The sequence below is a fragment of the Stigmatopora argus genome, chromosome 20 (assembly GCF_051989625.1).
Source record: "Stigmatopora argus isolate UIUO_Sarg chromosome 20, RoL_Sarg_1.0, whole genome shotgun sequence".
NCBI lineage: Eukaryota > Metazoa > Chordata > Actinopteri > Syngnathiformes > Syngnathidae > Stigmatopora > Stigmatopora argus.
Genome location: NC_135406.1, coordinates 8,253,303 through 8,275,895, shown reverse-complemented (window position 1 = coordinate 8,275,895; position 22,593 = coordinate 8,253,303). Strand labels below are relative to the sequence as shown.

At 39.3% G+C, this 22,593-nt stretch overlaps 2 protein-coding genes, 1 long non-coding RNA gene and 3 other non-coding genes across 6 annotated transcripts in view; 4 read left to right on the top strand and 2 right to left on the bottom strand.

The window, feature by feature from the left end:
* LOC144065978 (uncharacterized) overlaps positions 1 to 22,593 on the top strand; it is a 206,738-nt gene that overhangs the window by 13,587 nt on the left and 170,558 nt on the right. The window lies entirely within an intron of this gene.
* trnai-aau (transfer RNA isoleucine (anticodon AAU)) lies at positions 6,186 to 6,259 on the top strand. Its single transcript has one exon. It is a non-coding gene; the product is annotated as a tRNA-Ile (tRNA).
* Positions 6,574 to 6,647, top strand: trnai-aau (transfer RNA isoleucine (anticodon AAU)). The gene has a single exon. It is a non-coding gene; the product is annotated as a tRNA-Ile (tRNA).
* Positions 9,017 to 11,946, bottom strand: LOC144066008 (uncharacterized). Its single transcript, XR_013297370.1, has 2 exons — positions 11,666 to 11,946; positions 9,017 to 10,650 (listed from the first exon to the last, which is right to left on the bottom strand). It is a non-coding gene; the product is annotated as an uncharacterized LOC144066008 (long non-coding RNA).
* LOC144066110 (uncharacterized) lies at positions 12,517 to 15,989 on the top strand. Its single transcript, XM_077589458.1, has 2 exons — positions 12,517 to 12,632; positions 14,221 to 15,989. The coding sequence occupies exons 1-2, from the start codon at positions 12,517 to 12,519 to the stop codon at positions 15,590 to 15,592; spliced, it is 1,488 nt and encodes a 495-aa protein (XP_077445584.1). The 3' UTR covers positions 15,593 to 15,989.
* Positions 18,956 to 19,067, bottom strand: LOC144066432 (U5 spliceosomal RNA). Its single transcript, XR_013297597.1, has one exon. It is a non-coding gene; the product is annotated as a U5 spliceosomal RNA (small nuclear RNA).

The window sequence follows — 22,593 nt, the reverse complement described above, 5'->3', positions numbered from 1 at the left end:
AAGTATAATTGTTTTTGCATTCTGAAAATCTTGTTTACACTTTTTAACGTGTAATATCGATCCACACGATTCAAATACAGTAATACCTTAAGATACGAGCTTACTGCGGGGTCGAGCTAGTATGTCAATTTACTCGTATCTCAAGTCAATTCTTCCCATAGAAATGAACAAAATACAAATTAATCAGTTTCCATCCTAAAAAAAAACACCAAAATTTGTTTTAATTTACTACCGACTCACAATTGGGAACCATCTGGTATGTTCTCATCTCAAATTTGTCTCGTATGTTGGAACACTTGTATGTCAAGGTATTACTGTATAAGAAAATTGAGTGTCGTTGAAGATTTAATTTAATTTACTATCTAAATAATATGGAAAATGTCGTCACAGTTAAAGACATGCCTAAGTAATTTGAAAAATTGCAGATTTGCTAGCAAATCCAATAAGAATATTGAGTGTTATTCAAACATGATACATTTGAATGAAAATGATTGATATATTGAATCTAGGATCTAAGAAACATGATTAGAAATATTGTGTGAAAGATAATGAATTTGCTCAAAATAAATAAATAAGTTGTACAATGTCCTTATACTTTTGTCTTATTATAAGATGAATCACGATTTTAAACTGATTTAACGTGTCATTTTTTTGGTAGTTCCAATAAAACTCTTTTGAGGGAAAATACTTTTTGGGTCTTTTTGTTGAAAAAAAATCAGCATTCCAAATTCAAAGGTGACAAAAAAGAGAAGCGTTATTTGCTCAGATTTAATGAATACATTAATTTGAACAATTTGACAAATTAATATGTAAGATTGTTTTCTTTCTACAGGTGTGAAAATACGCTAACTTCATTATCTGAAATTAACGGTAAATTGATTTTATCTTTTTGATGTTGAAGGGGATAATTGGGAGATATGTAACTAGATTTTTATTTTATGTGCAACTATTGGAAAAACATCGAGTTAGAAAGTTTTATAGGAGATGATAGACAAACTACAAAGGGAATGTAATGTTAAATGTTTGCAAAAAACTACTAGATTGGGGTATTGCTCATTTCAAACAACTGCGCGATACACATTATTGAATGAATTTGGAGTTTTTGATTAGCATGCATTTTATGTGGCTTAATTTCTGTAAAGGGTACAGGCTTAATATATTAATCCTCGCAAACGGGGGATAGGTGGTTCATTTCTATTGAAAAATATACTGTTAGGGTTATTGGTCTTACATTATTATATATTTGCTCGCAATGAAGTACGCTTTGCTTTACTTAGCTCATTAACACAAGAAAAGTTATTATAGTCTACATCTGCTTGCAATGAAGTAAATGCTTTGCTCCTTAGTTAGACCAAACAACAGGAACGTCGAATCCTTTTGGACTGCTGGGATGTGGAGAAGAACCTTCGTCTCTACATGACCTTCATTTGTTTTGAGAGCTAAAACTTGTATTGTAACTAGGGTCCTTTACTATTGACTTCTCACTCCTATTTTCCCAACCCTCCCTTGAGAGCTGAGACGTCCATTGTAACTATGGTCCTTGAAGCTAAAACAGGGAAAAGATGCGTGTAACGTGAGAATGAACCTGGACAGAGATGAGTCGATTCGATTCTCTCTTGCAAGAATTTCAGAGGATTGCCCCATCTCTTTATTTGTGCGGGCATTTGAGAATGCCTATTGGTGAACTTATCATACCACTACTAGGATCCAAGGGTGAAGAGATCATCCTGCCTTTAACTTCCCCAGTAGCCACTAAGTGCTACTCACTGACTATCACTCATTCCTTCATCTATGCTCCAAAGTGCCCTGTCAACTTGATGGGCCAGGACCTTATAAAGATGTGTCCTGTCCAGATGGACAACAACTCCAAGACTCTCCTGCAAGGCACCACCAAGCAACTGCCCCAATCTTTGCTGTGTGGGATAGACTGGCTAGTTGGCTTAATAATTGTTTGTTCATGTCGCGCCATGTGGCCAAACTCGCTTTACAATTGTTTGTTAAGATCGTAAAATGTAAGATAGACTGGCCAAACTGGCTTTACAATTGTTTAAGATCGTGGAATGTAAGATAGGCTAACTAGCTGGCTTTGCAATTGTTTGTCAAGATCGTGGAATGTAAGATAGGCTAATTAGCTGGCTTTGCAATTGTTTGCTTGTATTGTGCGATGTGGCCAACTAGCTTAATAATTGTTTGTTCGAATCGCGCGATGTAAGATAGGCTGCAGCAGTTTGTGTGAGCTATAAAAATATCGTGTTTGCATACAACTTAGCCCTGCAAATGTCTAACCATATCAGCCTAAAGTTTTGTTTACATAAACTTTGTCCTACATCACTGTCTTAGAAATATTTCCCTGTTTTCCTATATAAAGACTGACCCACTGTTCATTCGGAGAGAGAGTTGCAAAGGACACCACGCTGAGCGGTTCACCACTGTTAGAGCTCTCTCTCCATCTTGCAGTCTGGTAATAAACCTATTTCCTTTAAATTGATCTCACCTTTTCTGTGCCTTTTCCTGAAGTTGTATTACAGATCTATCAGCTGACATCTACTGGGCTCGCATTGACACCGACTCCGACGGCTGGAAACAAGCCGAACACTACTGGCCTTTGTGACTGCCCTGGGTGCGGCACCTACGTACATATGATTTGGTTTCTGACTGCTTGCATTGCACGTTCTACTATGATAGCCAAGGTAATGAGGTCTATACTTCGTTACAAACAATTTAAGGACACACTTGGCAAATACATTGTGGCGATTTGTTTATTGGTAACCCGGAGTGGCTTTCAATACACATTTGTCTGATGAACAATTAAAATGGTACATGAAGGATAACCCACCAGATCTCTCCATGTCACCATCTCATCCACATGTTTCCATGATGATATCTCCTCACTCAGCTAAAGACCTTGGGCCCTTTGTATGAGAATACATTTTGGCTAAGGATTGGAAACCCACCATAACTCAATCTTTGTTTTATTCTCCATTTCTTGATGTTTATTGTGTCCAATCTGAAAAAGTCAAACCATGCTTCATTTTGGAGCATCGACTGTTGGAAGACACCATGGTTGTGAAACAATGGACAGTGACATGGCCTCAATGGTTCTCGCTGACCTGCCGGACACAATTTGTTCCGTTACTCCTACAGACATGGGCTTGTGTAACGTTGCTTTTGCACTTTTCACATGACTTCCAATCCCGTGCATGTCGAAAGCAATTTTTATAATTCAACTGTTCATTTCCGTAAATACTACAATGACATTGAAAAATACATTTTTTTAAAGGTACTTAGTCAAGTGAAAACAACAGTGGCTGAGGATGCCAATCACATTTTGGGATTATTATTCATTGAAAAAAGCAATATTTTTTGTCACTTTTACTGACCCAAGATGCCTCTTGAATTGTATGAAGTTTCCTTGCTTCCTACCTTGGCGTCTTGTGGAGCTTGGACGTCTTGGTATTTGTCTCCTTGACTGCCCCCCTCAGGTCAGTGGTGTGCTCCTGGATTAGCTTTGGCATATGGCCAATTCATTCCAACTTGGTCTCAATCGTGGAAGCCTATTGACAAGGAGGACGTTTAAAATGTTAAGACAATTTGAAAAACAAGCACTTTTTAATCAGTGCTTTTTTGATGAAAATGTTGACCATAATTCTTGCTGAACTTTTATTCTTGACAATGAAACCAACCTTCAGAACAATGTTGCTCGACCTCCAGGAACGGTGGGCCACTAAAAAAGCAAACGTGCAGGGTCTCTTTTAAGGTGCTCAGTCAGCTTGATGTCTGCCATCTATAGAAGAAATGGCATGATGAACATTTTGATGGAGAACATTGCATCGGTACAAAGTGGGTTAAGGATGACACATTGAGTTTTTTTTCTTGTAAATGTACTCGTTCTCTAGGCATCCTTGACCACCTTGCACACCACCAAGGACTTCAAGAGGAAGATTTGTCTATTTTTTCCCATGCTCAAGGCTATTCTTGAATCCCAGACCTTGAAGGAATCCTGCAGGAGCAGCTCTCCTTGTGACTCAATGCATTCATCAAAACCTGAAGGGGGAGAGATGAAGGTGACATGTAAGCAAACTGGACTTGATTCGTGAGCAAATGTTTTGCCATCTTGTCATGTTCAGTTACCTTCCAGCATGGAGAGATGCATGGCATCATTGGCATTCTTGGGAATGCCAAGAGTTATATTGAGGGCTTTTTTGAGCTGCTCTTACCCTTCTTCAGAGCATTGCAGCGGATTTTTAAATAAGCCAACAGACGCTTACAATGGCTGCGAGACACTGTTCTCACAGAATAACGAGAATTTACTGTGTATAGGTATTGTTATATGCTCCGTTTGTGTTACATCTTTTGGACCCAATTGCAGTGAAGCAGGCAAGGAGAAGGAAGTAGTACTCAAACGAAACTTTAATAACTTAAACCGGAGGCAATAGACTAACAAAAGACTTGGCGTCAAATAACAAAACAAAACCTGACTAGGGGAGACACGGGAAAGCGAGGAACGAGGAGCGCCACGTTGGATCGAGGAAAATGTGGAAACATGGCATGGTAATCAGCAGACGATCCAACAATGACAAAGCAGTCAGTGGGGTTATAATAGACTGACACGTGTTGACGAGACAATTAGGAACACCTGGGAAACAAGAGGGAGGAAGGATACACCAGGGGCGGAGACACGACAGCTGAACACAATGGGCAATCACTCAGACAGGAAACCAGGCGGGAAAAAGCATAACAAAACCAAGCAACCCTAACAGTTTGTCTGTTGTGTAGTAAAGCAAGTTTAAGATTACATCCATGTTCATTTCAGTGAGCTGTTTGATTTGTTTCATTATGTTAGGGACCTTCATGAGACAAAATAAAAGGTGATGTTGAATTAATTTCTTTCTAATGGGGTTCAGGTTTACGGAAGCTTATCGCACTCACCTTGAAAATAAAATAAAATAAAGTCCTGGCTGCTTTTCAAATTAATTCATCTTTGGTGTTGTTTTTTTGAAGTATTTTTTTCTTTGTTTTTCAAATTAATTTATTGTCTGATGGTTTTTTTCTTTGTTTTTCAAAATGTATTTTTGGTGTTATGTTTTTGAATTATTTTTTTCTTGTTTTTATTTATTTATTTTTTCCTCAGAAAAAAATACATTCAAAAATCGAGCAAACAGCAGTTATCGACATATTTGGAAGTCTCGCGTGGACTGTGTCCCCCAAATTCTAGACAGGAGGACCCGTGCTCGCGTACACACCTACCTCCATTCAGCACAATCAAGTTTTATCCAGATATGCGGCAAAGATAGTGTGAGACAGCCCAGTCATCAAGTCACCTTAATGACAAGTACGCTTCATGTTTAAGTCATGGGTTCGATCCCCAAACGGGCAAGACCTTTCTAGAGCATGGGTGTCAAAGTGGTGGCCCGGGGGCCAAATCTGGCCCGCTGCATCATTTTGTGCGGCCCGGGAAAGTAAATCATGAGTGCCGACTTTCTGTTTTAGGATCACATTCAAATGATTATAGATGTACATTACATTTCCTGATTTTCCCCTTTTTAAAATCAAGCATTGCAATTTTTTAATCCAATTTTTTTCTTTTGTGTTTTTAGTTTAACTATACAAATATTTTCCATTTTCCAATTAAAAAAATATTTTGTTTCCACTTTAAATAAAAAACATGATTAAAAGACATTTTCCAATATTAAGAAAAAAAAGCTCAAACAAACATTGCTTTAGATCTATAAAAACTGACTGTTTAGGGCTTTTGAGCCAGTTCTTTTAATCCAATTTAGAACAATTAAAAAAAATCTAGATATTAGATCTAAAATGGTCTGGCCCACATGAAATGGCGTTGATGTTGATGTGGCCCGCGAACCAACCCAGGTTTGACACCCTTGCTCTAGAGTAAAACTGCCTAAAATGATTTATTTTGCCGTAACATAACAGTTTAGCTATCTGATATTTGCACTTGCGGGCATCACATAAAAATCATGGCCACTTTGCACATAGCTGGTTAGCTCAGTTGGTCAGAGCGAGGTGCTAATAATGCCAAGGTCGTGGATTTGACCTCCATATGGGCCATGACCTCTCCGTAGTCATTTGAAATTGCCTATTCCAACTTCTTTTGCCGTAACATAAGTGTTTAGCTAGCTGAAGTGTTGCATTTGCGTCATCACGCAAAAAAATGCCTTTTTCATGGCTGGTTAGCTCGGTTGGTCAGAGCGTGGTGCTAATCACGCCAATGTCGTGGGTTCGACCCCCGTACGGGCCATCACCTCTCCGTAGTCTTTTGAAATTGCCGACTACAACTTCGTTTGCCGTAACATAATTGTTTAGCTAGCTGACGTGTTGCATTTGTGTCATCACGCAAAAATCTGGGTTTTACGGCACATGGTCAGTTAGCTCAGTTGGTCAGAGCATGGCACTAATAACGCCAATGTCACGGGTTCGACCCCTGTACGGGCCACGACCTCTCTGCACCATTTGAAATTGCCTACTATAGCTGCTTTTGCCGTAACATAACTGTTTAGCTAGCTGACGTGTTGCATTTGCGTCATAAGGCAAAATCTGGATTCCCAGACATGTGGCCAGTTAGCTCAGTTGGTCAGAGTGTGGTGCTAATAACGCCAAGGTCATGGGTTCAACCCCCACATGTGCCATGACCTCTCTGTGATAGTTGAAATTGCCTAATACAACTTCTTTTGCCCAAATATAACATAATGTCTTGTCTTGATGTTTCCTCAGTTTCTGTGATCTGATAAATTCTCAGCTCCACAAGGCAGAAGAACCCACCCAGGATGTGAATCATCTCAGTGAGGGAATACTTGAGGTTTGTTCCCACCACATTTCTGTCCTTCCCAAATGGTTGTGAAATTAAATTTGTCTTCATACTCAAGTGGGCAGAACAGTGTTTCTCAACTTTGCTTAGCCTCCAATGAGGAAGCCTGTAGAAAATGATAATAGGATTACGCTTAATAGTCGTCACAAGTGCAAAAATCTCCAAATAAAGATGTAAAAACTCTTAAAATAGAATCAACAAAATGCTGTAACAGAGTTGTCTATCTGTCTGGTAAGTTGACTGAGCTACCTTGCTAATGCTAGTGGGTTAATGTTCTGAACCTTAGCTTTTCATGCTAATTGCTAGCATGCGTGAGTATGAGTTTAGACACAGTTGTCGTATGTTCTATCAATATTAGAATATAATCACACATCACAAAATATTTATAGTTTAGGATTGTGGTCACATTTTTCACTCTTTCATGGATATCTTTTTAACTTGATGCTAAAAGCTAAGCTAACCACAAGTGACATAGAACCCTTCTTGAGAGTAATTACTTGCCCAAGACGCTAAACAAAAAGTGCATAACCTGATGACAACACTTTTTTCACAATTGAATATAACTTTTACAAATGGAAGTATAGTTCTATAACCATAAAGATACAATTCAATCTTAAATGGCCATCCAGAATAATTTATCGCATTTCCCTTCCCAGTACGTGTATGAGACCAACAAAAACAGCGACAAAGTGGTCCTCGGGAAAGGCACGTACGGGGTGGTGTATGCCGGCAGGGACGTTAGCAGCCATCAAGAAGATTCCAGAAAAGGACAGCACGTGAGTGGATTGTTTGTCCTTCCACTTGACAGCCACTAACAAACAAATATTCCCAGCCGCTCCACGAGGAAATCTGCCTGATCAAGCAACTGAAGCACCGGAATATCGTCCAGTATCTGTGCTCCCTCAGCGAGGACTCTTTCATCAAGATCTTCATAGAAGAAGTCCCAGGAGGTTTGTAGACAAAGCAGTGTTGATGAATAAATCCCAAATACTGTATTTTCACAACTATAAAATGCACCTTGTGATAGGGTGCAGTCTCGTTTGAGGGTATATTTTCAGTTTTTTGTCAATACATTGGACGCCTCATCCGATAAGGCACTAGCATGACACTAGGCTTGCGTATATTATGCTATCCGCTAGCGTACCTATGTTATGCTATCCGCTAGCGTGCCTATGTTATGCTATTCGCTAAAGTACCTATGTTATGCTAGCCTCTAGCGTACCTGTTTTGCTAGCCGCTAGCGTACCTGTTAAGCTAGCCGCTAGCGTACCTATGTTTTGCTATCCGCTAGCGTACCTGTTATGCTAGCCACTAGCGTATGTTATGCTATCTGCTAGCATACATATGTCATGCTATCCGTTAGCATATGTTATGCTATCCGTTAGCATATGTTATGCTATCCGCTAGCGTGCCTATGTTATGCTATTCGCTAGAGTACCTATGTTATGCTAGCCTCTAGCGTACCTATGTTTTGCTAGCCACTAGCGTACCCGTTAAGCTAGCCGCTAGCGTATGTTAAGCTAGCCGCTAGCATATGTTATGTTAGCCACTAGCGTATGTTATGCTAGCTGCTAGCGTACCTATGTTTTGCTATCCGCTAGCGTACCTGTTATGCTAGCCACTAGCGTATGTTATGCTATCTGCTAGCATACATATGTCATGCTATCCGTTAGCATATGTTATGCTATCCGTTAGCATATGTTATGCTATCCGCTAGAGTACCTATGTTATGCTATCCGCTAGCGTGCCTATGTTATGCTATTCACTAGAGTACCTATGTTATGCTAGCCTCTAGCGTACCTATGTTTTGTTAGCCACTAGCGTACCCGTTAAGCTAGCCGCTAGCGTATGTTAAGCTAGCCGCTAGCATATGTTATGTTAGCCACTAGCGTATGTTATGCTAGCTGCTAGCGTACCTATGTTTTGCTATCCGCTAGCGTACCTGTTATGTATTCGGATTTTCTGTTTTAACAATTGGGAAAAACAACTGCAATGTGTCACTGTCAATCATGAGTACTGAAAATGCAAATTTGAACTAAATAAATCATACTGGAAAAAGAAAAATTGCTCCAGCGTCTATAACCCAGGAGACTTAATAAACAATTTCCAAAACGGGCCTTAATATGTGACTCAAAGTCATGTTTTGGTATACATTTCTGCAATATTGAGTACTTACTTGTGGACTAAGTGTCTTTCTCAAACTGATGAATTTATTGAATCCATATTGGCAGATTTACAAATAACACCTAGATAACTAATAACACACAAAAACGAAAATTAGCTTTAAAAAAATAGACAATTTGTGAAATAAAATAAATACACAAAAATTGACAAAACACCTCGTTGGCTGAGTACCAAGAGGAATTAGGGGTTTTATTCTTTATTTCTCTTTATATTACTTTAGCTTGCAACTTTCTGGCTGAGCTTGTCTCGTGCTGCCTTTCTCTTACCGAGAGCGCTATTTCTGCTGCAATTATCTTCCCATTTAGCAAACGTACGCTCGCTCAAGCGCCACTGCTCCCACTACAGGAGGTATGGTGAAACTGACATTAAAATACACAAAAAAATACAGTGAAACTAAAATGTGGCAGTTACATATCAATTGCCAGATAAGTTTAGTTACATGCCAATCAAATCCGTTTGGATAAATATAAAAGTGTAATAGAACTACAAAATGAACCCAAAGTCAGTTCTGGTGAAGTTGTTAACTGCGCAAGGAAAAGGAGTTCTCCCCTTTGTGGATTCTCATGTGGGTTCTTAAATTTTGCTTTTGAGAAAAGGCTTGACCACAAAATGAGCAGGAAATTTGTTTTTCACCAGTGTGGGTTCTCGTGTGCCTTTTTAAATGTTCCTTTCGAGAAAAGGCTTGACCACAAACTGAGCACGAAAATGTTTTTTTGCCAGTGTGGGGGCTTGTGTGACTAATTAAGCTTTTCTTCCATGTGAATGTCTGACCACAAATTAAGCACGAAAATTGTTTTTCACCAGTGTGGGTTCTTGTGTGGAGTTTTAACTTGTGCTTGAGAGAGAAAGATTTACCACAAATCGAGCACGAAAACGGTTTTTCACCAGTGTGGGTCCTTGTGTGGATGATTAAGTCCTGCTTTTGAAAGAAAGCATGACCACAAATTGAGCAGGAAAATGGTTTTCCACCAGTGTGGGTTCTTGTGTGGCTTTATAAGTTTGCTTTCTGTGTGAATGTTTTACCACAAACGGAGCACAAAAACGGTTTCTGCCCAATGTGGGTTGCCATATGTCTTTTCAAAGTAAACATTTTACCAAAGGTTTTCCCACACTGAGAACATTTGCAGAGTTTGCCGCCACTGGGATTTTTCTTAAGACCTTCATCGTCATCATTATCATAAAGCAAGTCGTCACTATCTGATGGAGGAGCAATAAAAGCTTCTTCTTGCCATCCTTTTGTTGAGTCGCTGCCGTGCAGAGGCTCCGCCCCTCTGCCGGCCACGCCTAGATCAACTTCACTCTTGAAAGGCTCAGCAGTTGACCAAGTGACATCTTGCTGCTCCTCCTTTTTGATTGAAAGTTGCTCTTCTCTCTTTTGCTCTTTAATTTGGGGCCATGTTAAAGTGTTTGCAGGCTCTGCCCCTCCGCTGGCCACGCCAAGATCATCTTCTCTCTTCAAGGACGCACCAGTTGACCAGGTGACATCTTCTTCCTCCTTTTTTTTATTTTAAGTTGCTCTTCTCTCTCTCTGTCTTGAGGGAACTCTGGCTCCTCCTCTTCGATTTGAGGGGGCTCAACATCCTCTTTGGCACCAGAAAACTCTGACACCTTCCCATCAGGACCAAGATATTTTCTGAAACCTGCAAAGACCCCAAGATAAATTATATATTTTATAAACTGTCTATTATTCTATCTAGAGGTTCTTTATGTTAGACTGGTAATTAAGTCTTATACTTATATTTGCAGTGGTTAGGCTGGAAAGAAAGGACTAATATGCTGGTCGCTACAGTAACGAAGCTAAACAGAAGAGGATGCCATACATTTGTGATGTTGTCAACATAGGACTACTGTAGTATTGTCATCAATAGCCAAAGGGGTTTAAACGTTTTTTTGAAGTGTATTTCACTAAAAAAGGTCTATTGGTCAGTAAAGTAACCTCACAGGCCCTTGAAGTTTTTCCAAATCTTTTTTGAGCCTCTTCTTTGCAGATATTCGCTTGTATTTTTGAGATTTTAATTTATTTGGAATCCTTTTAGAAAAGGGTGAAGCATCAAATATAAATTTTAATCATTTTTAATTAAAAAGGAAAAATGACAGCTATTCTTTTTTTGTTGACATTAAAAAAAAATGGAAAAAGAGCCAACATTCAGTTTTATCGATTTATTTTTCTAAATCAATAATTTTGAAATGTATTTTTGGATTGAAATAAGAGCTGTTTTTAGAGTTCTTAAACAAAGAAAACATTATGTATATATATATATATATATATATATATATATATATATATATATATATATATAAAGATATATATATATATATATATATATATATATATATATATATATATATATATATATATATAAAGATATATATATATATATAAAGATATATATATATATATATATATATATATATATATATATATATAAAGATATATATATATATATAGCCTTTTTATGATTTCATATTTTTATATGCATTACAGCATGAAAATGGGAAATAGTTGTTATGATTTGTACTTTTCCCATGATTTATTCTGCATGGTTTTGTTTGTACTGTTTAATTGTCTTGAAATCCAGCTTGTACCTTCTGTCCACAAAAAATGCCCTTTTATAACACATTGAGAGAATATATAAATATAAAAAGTGAACCCACCTTCTAGTCTGTGAAGAACAACTTTTGCATGCCTTATTTTGCAAACGATCGAGTGTTCCTCGTGGAACACTCCCACACGGGAATTCTGATGGAGGCACCTTTGATAGATGCTAGCAGGCTAAACTAAAGTAGGCCGCAAAGCTTCAACAAGGCTTTAGACGCCTTAAAGATGATGTTGACTGAAACTTAAGACGGAAGAGTAGTTAAGCAAGACACATCGACCACGCGTGGGTTTAGTTAAGTGGTGGAAATTGAGGAAAAACTTGGCGCGCTACGGTCACGACAAGATCGTGACTGAAGACGGAACCTTGACTTTTGGGGTTGCGCATTCGCGGAACATTGCGTCACTTCTGCAACTCGAGCGTCACTTCTTTCGGTGGCATTAGGTTTATTAAAAACAAGAGAGTCGAACATAGGAAATAATTATTCTTCAAATGGTCTGACATATGGTTTGAATAAAAATATTTTCGTAGGTTTGAATTTACGACATAAGTCACCATGAAGAAGGTTGCCGCTCAAAAGGAGGCGACGCAATACGCGCAAGCGCAGAACAAATCGACAAATTATCAAGGAACCATTGCTGTTTTGCCAAATTGAATCACGAGAGATGAAGTTCTTCAACGAAAATGTACCAACTCCCACGAATCATTCCCTTATTTGCTTAAATGAATTGAATTTGTGAGAAGAAATAAATGGCTTAAAGTGCCTCCATCATATATCGGGGTCCAAAGGAGGCGGGGCTACGGTCCAGATGGAGATCAAAGTGAGTGGCGTCACCAGGAGCTCTTTGCTCTTTGATGTCACCTATCAAAGCGCGTGGCTCTTTGCTCTTTGATGTTAACTACGCAAATATGCAGCATCCAGAGGATGGCATAACAGTCAGATGCTGCAGTTGGACGTCCTCGACTCATCTGGAGACACGAGACTCATTTGGACAAACTTTTGGAAACAATGAAAATCCTTCAAGGTAAGTTGGTTTCAACTTTGAGATAGTTTAGCCATTGACTGAGTGAAAGAGTCCTGCTCACATGTTGGCGTTTATTTACTTGTGATGTAAAAAAGTGACTGAAAAATATAAAATTTAGTGTGTTCAGATTGTAAAAGGAGGCCAGAAGCTTTTACTATACTTTAATTTGTGGCTTTTTCTGAGCTTTGTCTTTGTTTGGTCGGTCGTAGTCGTTATGCTTGGTGCCAAGTCATGGAGATGTTTTTATTTCATTTGCGACATTTTTTGACGGATAATATTGGTGTTTGCAGCTAGCTAATTTTAGACATCTTTAAAAAACAGCCATTTTGACATAATTGAACTTTTGCTTCCTATTTAACCAATTGATATTCATCATTTAGTTTTGTTAAGTCGAAAACAACATTTGGGATATCGCAATGTGCCAAACCCTCAGCCATTAATTGCCTAAATTCCTATTTATTAACTTAAACAGTGAACGCATTCAGCTCAATATTAAATTCATCATCGTGTACGGGTAAATTGGTCATGCAGGGGGGCTTTTTATCATGCTGTCTTTGCTGTCGTGCTAATTATGGTTTACGTTTTTATACCTTTGTTGTCCCGGCTGGGTTGGCTGTTTGCCCCCGCCTCCACCCTCACTTTCACTATCGATGGGCCGTTTGCTTTTGTATTCCCTTCAAAATATTCCGACAATGATGCACACAAATGTCCTCACAATAGGATAACGCACTTCCACTTGCCAACGAGAAGTAGTCTTGAATTAGCCATCGCTCTGTTAACGGGAGCTAACAGGCTAAGGGGGGGGAAAACACTGAAAAAAACGCTCAGTGCTCGCAGAGACGTTACAAAGACGTATAGTTGCGACCAGAGATATTACACGAGGAGTTGCGGGGGAGAGAGCCAGTGCCCCTGACCGTTCTTATGAGCAGCCAACGAGAAGTAATATACTATACTGCGCGTATTAGCGATCGCTCCGGCATTAGCCGGAATCCGGCATCTCATTAATCCCCCAAATAATAATAAACCTGCTACTGAATAAAAGATAATGTTTTTTTAATGCCTCCCCTTTGGCGAAAGCATTTTAACTAAATCAAAATCGAAAAACATAAAAGAGAATGTTTACAATGAAAAGGCTCCAACAAAGATTTGACAAATTTTAAGTGAAGAAACTTTTCTGACCAATAGTGCCATACTTTGAAAAATGCACCTATAAACAGTTTTCAACTCATGTTGCTGTTGACTAGAAAACTACAGTAGTAAGTACTGCATTGTGACGAAATGAATGTTTGGCGCCCTTTTCCGTTTGGTTTCATTTCTGTGAAAAAGAAATTCTGTCATTTATAATTGGAAAATGGTTAATCATTTATCTTTGTGTCTTTGCAGGTTTCAGAAATGATCTTGGTGCTGATGGGCATGAGTCTGTTGACCTTGAAGGGGAAGTTGAGCTCCCCCGAATCAAAGAGGAGGAGCCAGAGTTCCCTCAACAACAAATGGGAGGCGAGCAACGTCCAATCAAAAGGGAGGAAGATCATTTCACCTGGTCACTTGGTGAGTTCGTGAAGAGGGAAGATGTTCTGGGCGTGGCCAGTGGAGGGGCGGAATCTGCAAACACAGGAACATGGCCCCTAATTAAAGAGGAGGAGCCAGAGTTCCCTCAACAGTGCAAAAGAGAAGAGCAACCTCCAATCAAAAACGAGGAATGTGTCAAATGGTCAACTGGTGAGCCTTTCAAGAGTGAAGATGATCTGGACGCGGCCAACATAGGGGCGGAGCTTCTGAGCGGCAGCTCAACAGAAGGATGGCGAGCAGAAAATTTAATTGCTCCTTTATCAGATGGCAACGACTTGCTTTTTGATGATGATGATGTTGAAGATGTTAAGAAAAATCCCAGTGGTGACAAACTTTGCAAATGCTTTCAGTGTGGGAAAACTTTTGGGAAAAAGTCTTCTTTGAAAACGCATATGAGGAGCCACACTGGGGAGAAACCCTTATCATGTACAGTTTGTGGTAAAACATTTACACGGAAGGGACACTTAATTAGTCATGCAAGAACCCACACTGGTGAAAAACCATTTTCGTGTTCAGTTTGCGGTAAAGCCTTTTCTCACAATGAATCCTTAAAAATCCACATAAGAACCCACACTGGTGAAAAACCATTTTCGTGTTCAGTTTGTGGTCAAAGAATCACACGGAAGGGAGACTTAATTAGTCATGCAAGAACCCACACGGGTGAAAAACCATTTTCGTGTTCAGTTTGTGGTAAAACATTTAAACAGAAGGGAAGTGTAACAATACACACAAGAACCCACACTGGTGAAAAACCATTTTCATGTTCAGTTTGTGGTAAAACATTTACAGAGAAGAGAAATTTAAAAATCCACATAAGAACCCACACTGGTGAAAAACCATTTTCGTGTTCAGTTTGCGGTAAAGCCTTTTCTCAAAATGAATCCTTAAAAATCCACATAAGAACCCACACTGGTGAAAAACCATTTTCGTGTTCAGTTTGTGGTCAAAGATTCACACAGAAAAGAATATTAATGAGTCATGCAAGAACACACACAGGTGAAAAACCATTTTCCTGTTCAGTTTGTGGTCAAACATTTACACAGAAGGGAAATTTAAAAACACACACAAGAACCCACAGTGGTGAAAAACCATTTTCGTGTTCAGTTTGTGGTCAAACATTTACAGAGAAGGGAAATTTAAAAACACACACAAGAACCCACAGTGGTGAAAAACCATTTTCGTGTTCAGTTTGTGGTCAAACATTCACACAGAAGGAAAACTTAATTAGGCACACAAGAACCCACACTGGTGAAAAACCATTTTCCTGCTCAGTTTGTGGTCAAGCCTATTCTCGAAAGCAATATTTAAAAGAACACTTATTAACCCACACTGGAGAACAATGTCTTCCTGCTCAGTCTGTGGCCACAGATTCGCTACAACCGCCCAATTAAAAAGCTACACAATTCAAAAACCTGAAAAGAAGACTTAACAACCCGCAGAGGAGAAAAGCCCTTTTTTTGCTCGATTTGTGGCAGGAATATCTTAAAAACACAATTACCCACACGTCAGAAACCTTTTTCCTCCTCAGCTTCTTGCCAGAGATTTTGTCGTAAGGATAGACTTAAAAGACGCAAATGTGTTGTAATAAGCAGTGGCCAATCACGGCTTTGCTTGCTTTTTCAAATTCTGTATGAAAGATCATTGTAATCGAAGTATAATTGTATTTTGCATTCTGAAATTCTTGTTTACATTTTTTAATCTGTAATTTAACGTGTCATCTTTTTGGTAGTTTCAATAAAGCTCTCTTTTTGGTGAAAAATACTTTTTGGGTCTTTTTGTTGACAAAATCAGCCTTCCAAATTCAAAGGTAACAAAAAAGTGAAGCGTTATTTGCTCAGATTTAATGAATACATTAATTGGAACAATTTGACAAATTATGATATAAAAGATTGTTTTCTTTCTACAGGTGTGAAAATACGGTAACTTCATGTCTGTAATTAACGGTAAATTGTTTTTATCTTTTTGATGTTGAAGGGGATTATTGGTAGATTTTTATTTTATGTGTAACTATTGGAAAAACATTGAGTAAGAAAGTTTTATAGGACAAACTACAAAGGGAATGTAATGTTAAATGTTTGCAAAAGACTACTAGATTGGGGTATTATTCACATTATTGAATGAATTTGGAGTTCTTGATTAGCATGCATTTTATATGGCTTAATTGCTGTAAAGGGTACAGGCTTAATATGTTAATCCTTGCCAACAGGGGAAGATGGTGGTTCAATTCTATTTAAAAATATACATTTACAGACACTCCTCAACTTACGAACGCAATTGGTTCCGAGCGATTGTTCATAAGTTGAATTTGTTTGTAAGTTGATTTAGTGCTATATTTTGTATTATAATTTATGTTTAAGGCCTATATAAGTATATTGAAGGTTTATATAAGTGCATTTGTATGTTTAAGGCTTGTATAAGTAACACGCATTGGTTTGTACTGAAAAAAAAAACATTTAATAAAATGGAGAGAATATGTACAGTACTGTAGAGAGAGAGATAGATTTATGTATTAGAAACTGGCCAAAAGAAGCGACCTAATGACGATTGCACAGTTTTCTTCCTTTTTTCATCATAAATGATGCAGTAGCACTGTATGGCATCATTCAATTGATTTGCAAACTTTGTGCAACGTTCAATATTTGGGTCCTGCTGCTCGATCTTTCTGTTTATAAATGGTACTGAATGTGCAACGCTCACCACTTTCTGACGCGCATCAAGCTTCGTTATTATTGCCACTCGTTTCAAATGAAATGGCTTGCCTCTTCCTTGCAACTCCCTCAATAGAAGCCTTTAGCTTTTTACCAACCATATTCAATATTGGATGCATGAGATATTTAATGATACAAATGATAAAGGTTCTTTGCACACTGGAGATACATTCACGCACTTCCGCATTGCAACGAAGAAGGTAGATGCTGGGTGAGCTGAGCTCTCACAGCGCCAGGCGTCGGTATTAGCGGCGGAAAGAAGTACTACTCCGAAAAAGACGCGAAATACAAAATTGGACTTGCGAACATTTTTGGACTTAAACGCAATTTGCAGACATGTTCGTATGTACCGTTGTTCGTAAGTTGAATGTTCGTAAGTAGGGGAGCGTCTGTATTTATTTGTTTCTGAATGTGAATGTAACTATTGCAGGCAACGAGAGCCCTTTTTGTGTGCCAGGCCGGAGAGGTGTTTTTTTTTTAACTCCTGTGAAGAATCCAGCTTGGTTTTCCATTTGTATTTTTCCTTTTTTTTAGGTTACTCGGTCTTTCTATTGTTTTGGAATCAAGTCGACCTTATGTTCACTTCTGAGAAGTAAGTAAAGTTTGTATATGGAGGAAGCCAGTCTAGCTATGTATTACAGTACAGTAATACCTCGACATACGAGTGCCCCGACATACGAGCAGTTTGAGATACGAGTAAAATTTCGAGCAAATATATATCTTGAGATATGAGACAAATGTTGATATACGAGCTACAGCGGACCCGAGAGGCTGCTCATAAGAACTTCATGCGTACTGTCTTTCCCGTCGCAAGGCCCTCGTGTAATGTCTCCACGAGCACTGGGTGAAGCGTTGCATTTTTTCAGTGTTTTTTTTCCCGTTAGCCAATGCGAATGGCGGAGGAGTTTGCTCGAAAATACGAGAGGAGTATAATACTTCTCGTTGGCAAATGGTCCTGTGTTATCCTATTGTGAGGACATTTGTGTGCATCATTTTGGGAATATTTTGAAGGGAAGACAAAATCGAACAAATGTCAATATTGACTGGCAAATAGAGCCAACACGGGAGAAGAAAGGTATCAAATGTCAAAAAAATTAGAATTAAGTTTAGTGTTAGGTTCGATTAAACTTATTTTTGAGTGTGTCTGCATCGTAATCCAAGTTTATTTAAATTAGTTTGTTATGTTACGAGCGTGTTGCCGTGCAAAAAGTATCTCTGTCTAATTTTACTACTATTAAACACATTTTAGTACTATTAAACCACTAGTTATTTGTTACTTTGTTAATAGATGGTGAATTAGAACAAATAAAAATGTTTCTCCAATCCAATATCCTGTTTTTGGTGTTTTTTTTAGAGGCTTGGAATAAATTAATTTGTTTTTAGTTCATTTCAATGGGAAACGTTCGTTCGAGTTACGAGAATATCGACATGCGAGCTCAGTCCCGGAACAAATTATGCTCGTTTGGAGTATCCTACTTGACGATGGAGCCCATCCCCCACACAGTTCCTGTTGTTTTGTTTGGTCGGATATGCACTTTGCTACTAACATCTAGTGTTGTGCAGAACATTAATGCAGTCATTAAAAAATTGCATGAATCTGCTAATTGGGGTTAGTCATAATTTTAAATCGTGTGATAATTTTTTGTTCTTAGTTTGTCGAGATAATGATTTTAAACAAAAAAAGTCTGAACAAAGGCACAAATCAAAATACAACTAGAACAAAATAGCACTTCTCTATAAATCACATTTTTATAATGTCTAACAAAATTATGCTTCGAAAATTGAAAACCAAATACTAGACGGTATTTTTTTTAAATACAAAGTTCAAGAGGTAAACGGACACCTGAAAACCGCCTCTTCAGAATAATATAGATTAAAACACTCAGGAATTAACATCAACATACATATTACTTTTACGTTCATTGAACAAAGTCAGATGCTTGAGGACGTAAACACTGCAAAAATGCAAGCAGTGAAATTGTGTGAAAAAACCTTTAACCCAGATTAATATTAAATACTACATATTTAGTTGAGACAGAAACAGGAAGCTTTGCTAGCACAGAGCATCAAAGATTTGATTGAAAATCTTATTGTTCCTCTCCACATAAATCTTTAGTAAAAGGCGAAAGATTTGTGCGATTTGAAGAGAAGCAAGAGTGTATTGATGAAGAATTGACAGAACGAACTACGTCTATATCCGCAATAGTAGTTTAATACAGGCTAAAGCACTAAAAACTAGTGCGTGGTTCCAATCCATTGAGCAGCCAATCACATTGCAGAAGCTGTATTATGCAGCCAATCACGTTTCAGCACCTGTATGAGGCAGCCGGGGGATTGGAGAGCATTGTGATATAATATGATCCAGGGCATACGTGCATCCTTTGGGTGCAAATGGGTTGGACTTAATGGTGCAATGAAATTAGTAATTAAACCAAATGATCCAAAATGGAGGTGTGATCGTGAGCCCGAGCCCGTCTCTCTCACTGACTTTTTATTTTTTTAAATAGATGTTTATAACAATGTATAATGAAACTATGTGTTCACTAAACTAATGTTACACCCTGCATTCGATCTTGACACACAGGGGGAAATAATCAGAACAGTGAGATGTTGTTGTTTACTTCAATCCAACTTTTACTGTAATCAATTAACACAAAAACCCATAACATACAATTAAACCCATATATATACATTATCAACACGTTAGAACCCAAAACATAATGTACAATTACACCTATATATATATATAAATATATATATTAGCAACACTTTAGAACCCAAAACACAATGCACACACACACTCGTTCAACACAAGGTCATAACTTGTTATATCTTTTCCTTTTACAACTTCTAGTAGTCCTACTATTATTCAACAGGGTAAACAATGCAATATCAATAATATAAAATCCTTTCTATGACCGTTATTGACGATAATGGTGGCCGAAGGTAGCGTGCTAAATGCTATTCCATGTGCGTGACCCGAGACTCACATTCACGCCCGTAATTCAAAAGTAAATAAACATTAATAACCATTATCTCTTTTCTCACACGCTAAACAGTGTATATTACAAACCCCAAACTCAAACAGCCTTTACAACAAACAGCATACCTTGACACACAGGGGGAAATAATCAGAACAGTGAGATGTTTTTGTTACTTCAATCCAACTTTTACTGTAATGATTCAACACACCTCCCGTGCCTCAAGCTATTTGCTAAGACATCAATAATCGAATACCGATCTTCTTTAACATGCCCCACACTTGCCATGTGGATCCAAGGATCAACAATCGAACACCGATACACACATTCAATCCAAACTCGTTGTGCATTCTCAAACTAGTATGTCACACTAATAGATCAAACACTCTAGTATGTCACACTCTCCCCCACAAAAACAAATGTCGTCCCGACATCAGTATATTCCAAATATCTTCCCCTTGTTGGTTGTAATGCTGAACAGTCTAGCGAACTTGTCATTTCACATCCTCTTCTGTAAGCTGATACTCATGAAAACTCCAGGCGGCAAGGGCCACAGTTCAAATATAATCCACAACTCGTACGGTCCACGTTCACTGGATGGAAACTGTAATCACAGTCGGTAACAGTCCATGTTCGCATAATACATGTCACCCTTGTAGGCTCAAGCCTGTTGGAGTCCATACATAAAGGGTGGTTGAATGTAATATGGCTGCAGGTGTACTAACCAAGGAACCACTCCTGGTGCAGGGTAAGCAGGTAGCAGCTGATGTGGTGACTGGGTACTATAACAGGAGGGGACACCAAGCTGATCATAGGTCGTTCGTCGTGGTGGATGTCTCTCCCTTCTTGGCCGTTCATAAGTCAACGCCTCAGGTTCATTCACACCGGTTGGCGGAGAGGTCTCTGATAAATGATCATCACGAGGATCTTCAACAGCCAGATTTGTTCCCTCACCAGGCAGGTCCTCCCGCTGATAGTCATCTTCTCGTTGTACTGGTCCGGAAGCAGGGCCCTTCACTCCGAGTCTCTGATTCGCTGACAGTGGCCTGTGCTTAGACTCCATCCCTTGGGCATCTCTCTCATTTAGCACCTGGAGGGGCTCGTAGTGAAAGTCATCTTCATAACCACTGTCTTGGTCTGTCTCTTGAAGATGAGATACCGGCTGCTGTTTATTTCTCTCCATACTCTTGTCAATTTTTCCTCCTTCTGGTGTCAGGTTTTTTTTCAGAATGCGCTATCCTGGTTGTAGCACGGAGCTCCTCACTTTGGTGTCATAGTGCTTTTTACCTAGTTCTGCAGCTTTTCGTACACTCACGGTGGCAATGGTGTACGCCTCCTCCATCCCTTGTCTCTATTTCTCCACTTTGGCCTTGTATAACTCCAGCTTGTCAGCTTTGATTGCGCGTTCTCTCAGCGCATCCAGTTCATCGCGATAGGCGCGGGCTGCACGGGCGTCTACGAGCAGCTTCAAGTTCCCCTGCTGGAGCCTCTTTATTTCTTCCTCCATGTTTTCCTGCTGGTGTCTGTTGTCGAGCAGTTGTTCATTCCTCTCTTCTAGCTCTTGTCTAAGTCGTCTGATCTTTGCCTTTGAATCGGCAGGTTCCACCATCAGGTGTTGCCGAGTTCCCACCTGCTGCTGTTGCATGCTGGGAGGATTGACGATGGCCAGTGGACTGGGTGTGCCACAAAGCACACGAACCACACCTTCCCTTCCCTGAGTTAGCTCTGCTATAGTCTCTTCTTTTAGTGGTCTGCCTCCTCGGATTTTACATCCAGCTTGGAAATGTTCTCCACTCCCACACCGATAACAATGTGTGCACTTCACATCTCGCCCTCCCTGCTGACAAGCAAAACACCTTCTTGGGACATAAGCAGGGCGGCGAGTGTTCCAGGGGGGTGCTGGGGGCTTGCTGTAGTAATTTTGTTTTGCAGAAGGTGGCTGGGGCTTCCGAACTGGTCTTCTAAATGAAGGTGGGAGGTAGGACTGAGGCTGAAACATAGCCTGCTGTAGTGTCTCTCTGATCTGAGCTATCTCTGCACCGAGATCTTTAAGAGAAGCAACACTTGCCTTAAGTTCAGTCAACTCCGCTCGTACCTCACGGGACACTTTTGGTTTTTCTTCTCCAGGGCAATTGGTAGGTCGTAGTTCTTCTAAGTGCACCTTGCTAATATGTGTCGCTGCCTGTGGGGTACTAAACTTCTTTTTATTTCTCCTTTCTGTTTCATTAGCACAGGCTACATTTAACCGCTCTAGCAAAAGCTCATCTGAAGTCTTACAGTTCAGCAAGAGAGGCTGCATATCTACTCTAACACTGTCACTCTGGAGACCAGTGAGTATCGTGTGCAAGCACATACGCTGGACTAAACTTGGGTTGTACTGGATTCCTGATTCTGATTCTCGAGATGCAAACAGTACCTTCTGCCTAAGAACTAAGACTCGCATTAAGAAACTTTGAGGAGTCTCTTTGATATGCTGCACTTCTGAAGCTAACTGCACATAGAGGTCGGTAGCACTCCTTTCCTGAAAATGAGCGCGTAGGATGCGTTTGAGTGTGGGAAGAGTGAGGTTAGGTTTCTCTTCCAAATAATTACGTAGCTGCAAACTGGGGGAGATAGCTCTGATAACTGCATCAATAATTTCCACATCTAAGTAACCCCTATTCAGTCCATTTTCAATTTGATGAACAAGGCTGGAGAATGTCA

What these genes read in the sequence shown, in the direction of transcription:
- LOC144066110 (XM_077589458.1), top strand. Translation starts at nt 12,517, where the DNA reads ATGCAGCATCCAGAGGATGGCATAACAGTCAGATGCTGCAGTTGGACG. An exon ending in AACAATGAAAATCCTTCAAG is followed by an intron (nt 12,633 to 14,220) that starts GTAAGTTGGTTT and finishes GGGCGTGGCCAG; the next exon opens with TGGAGGGGCGGAATCTGCAA.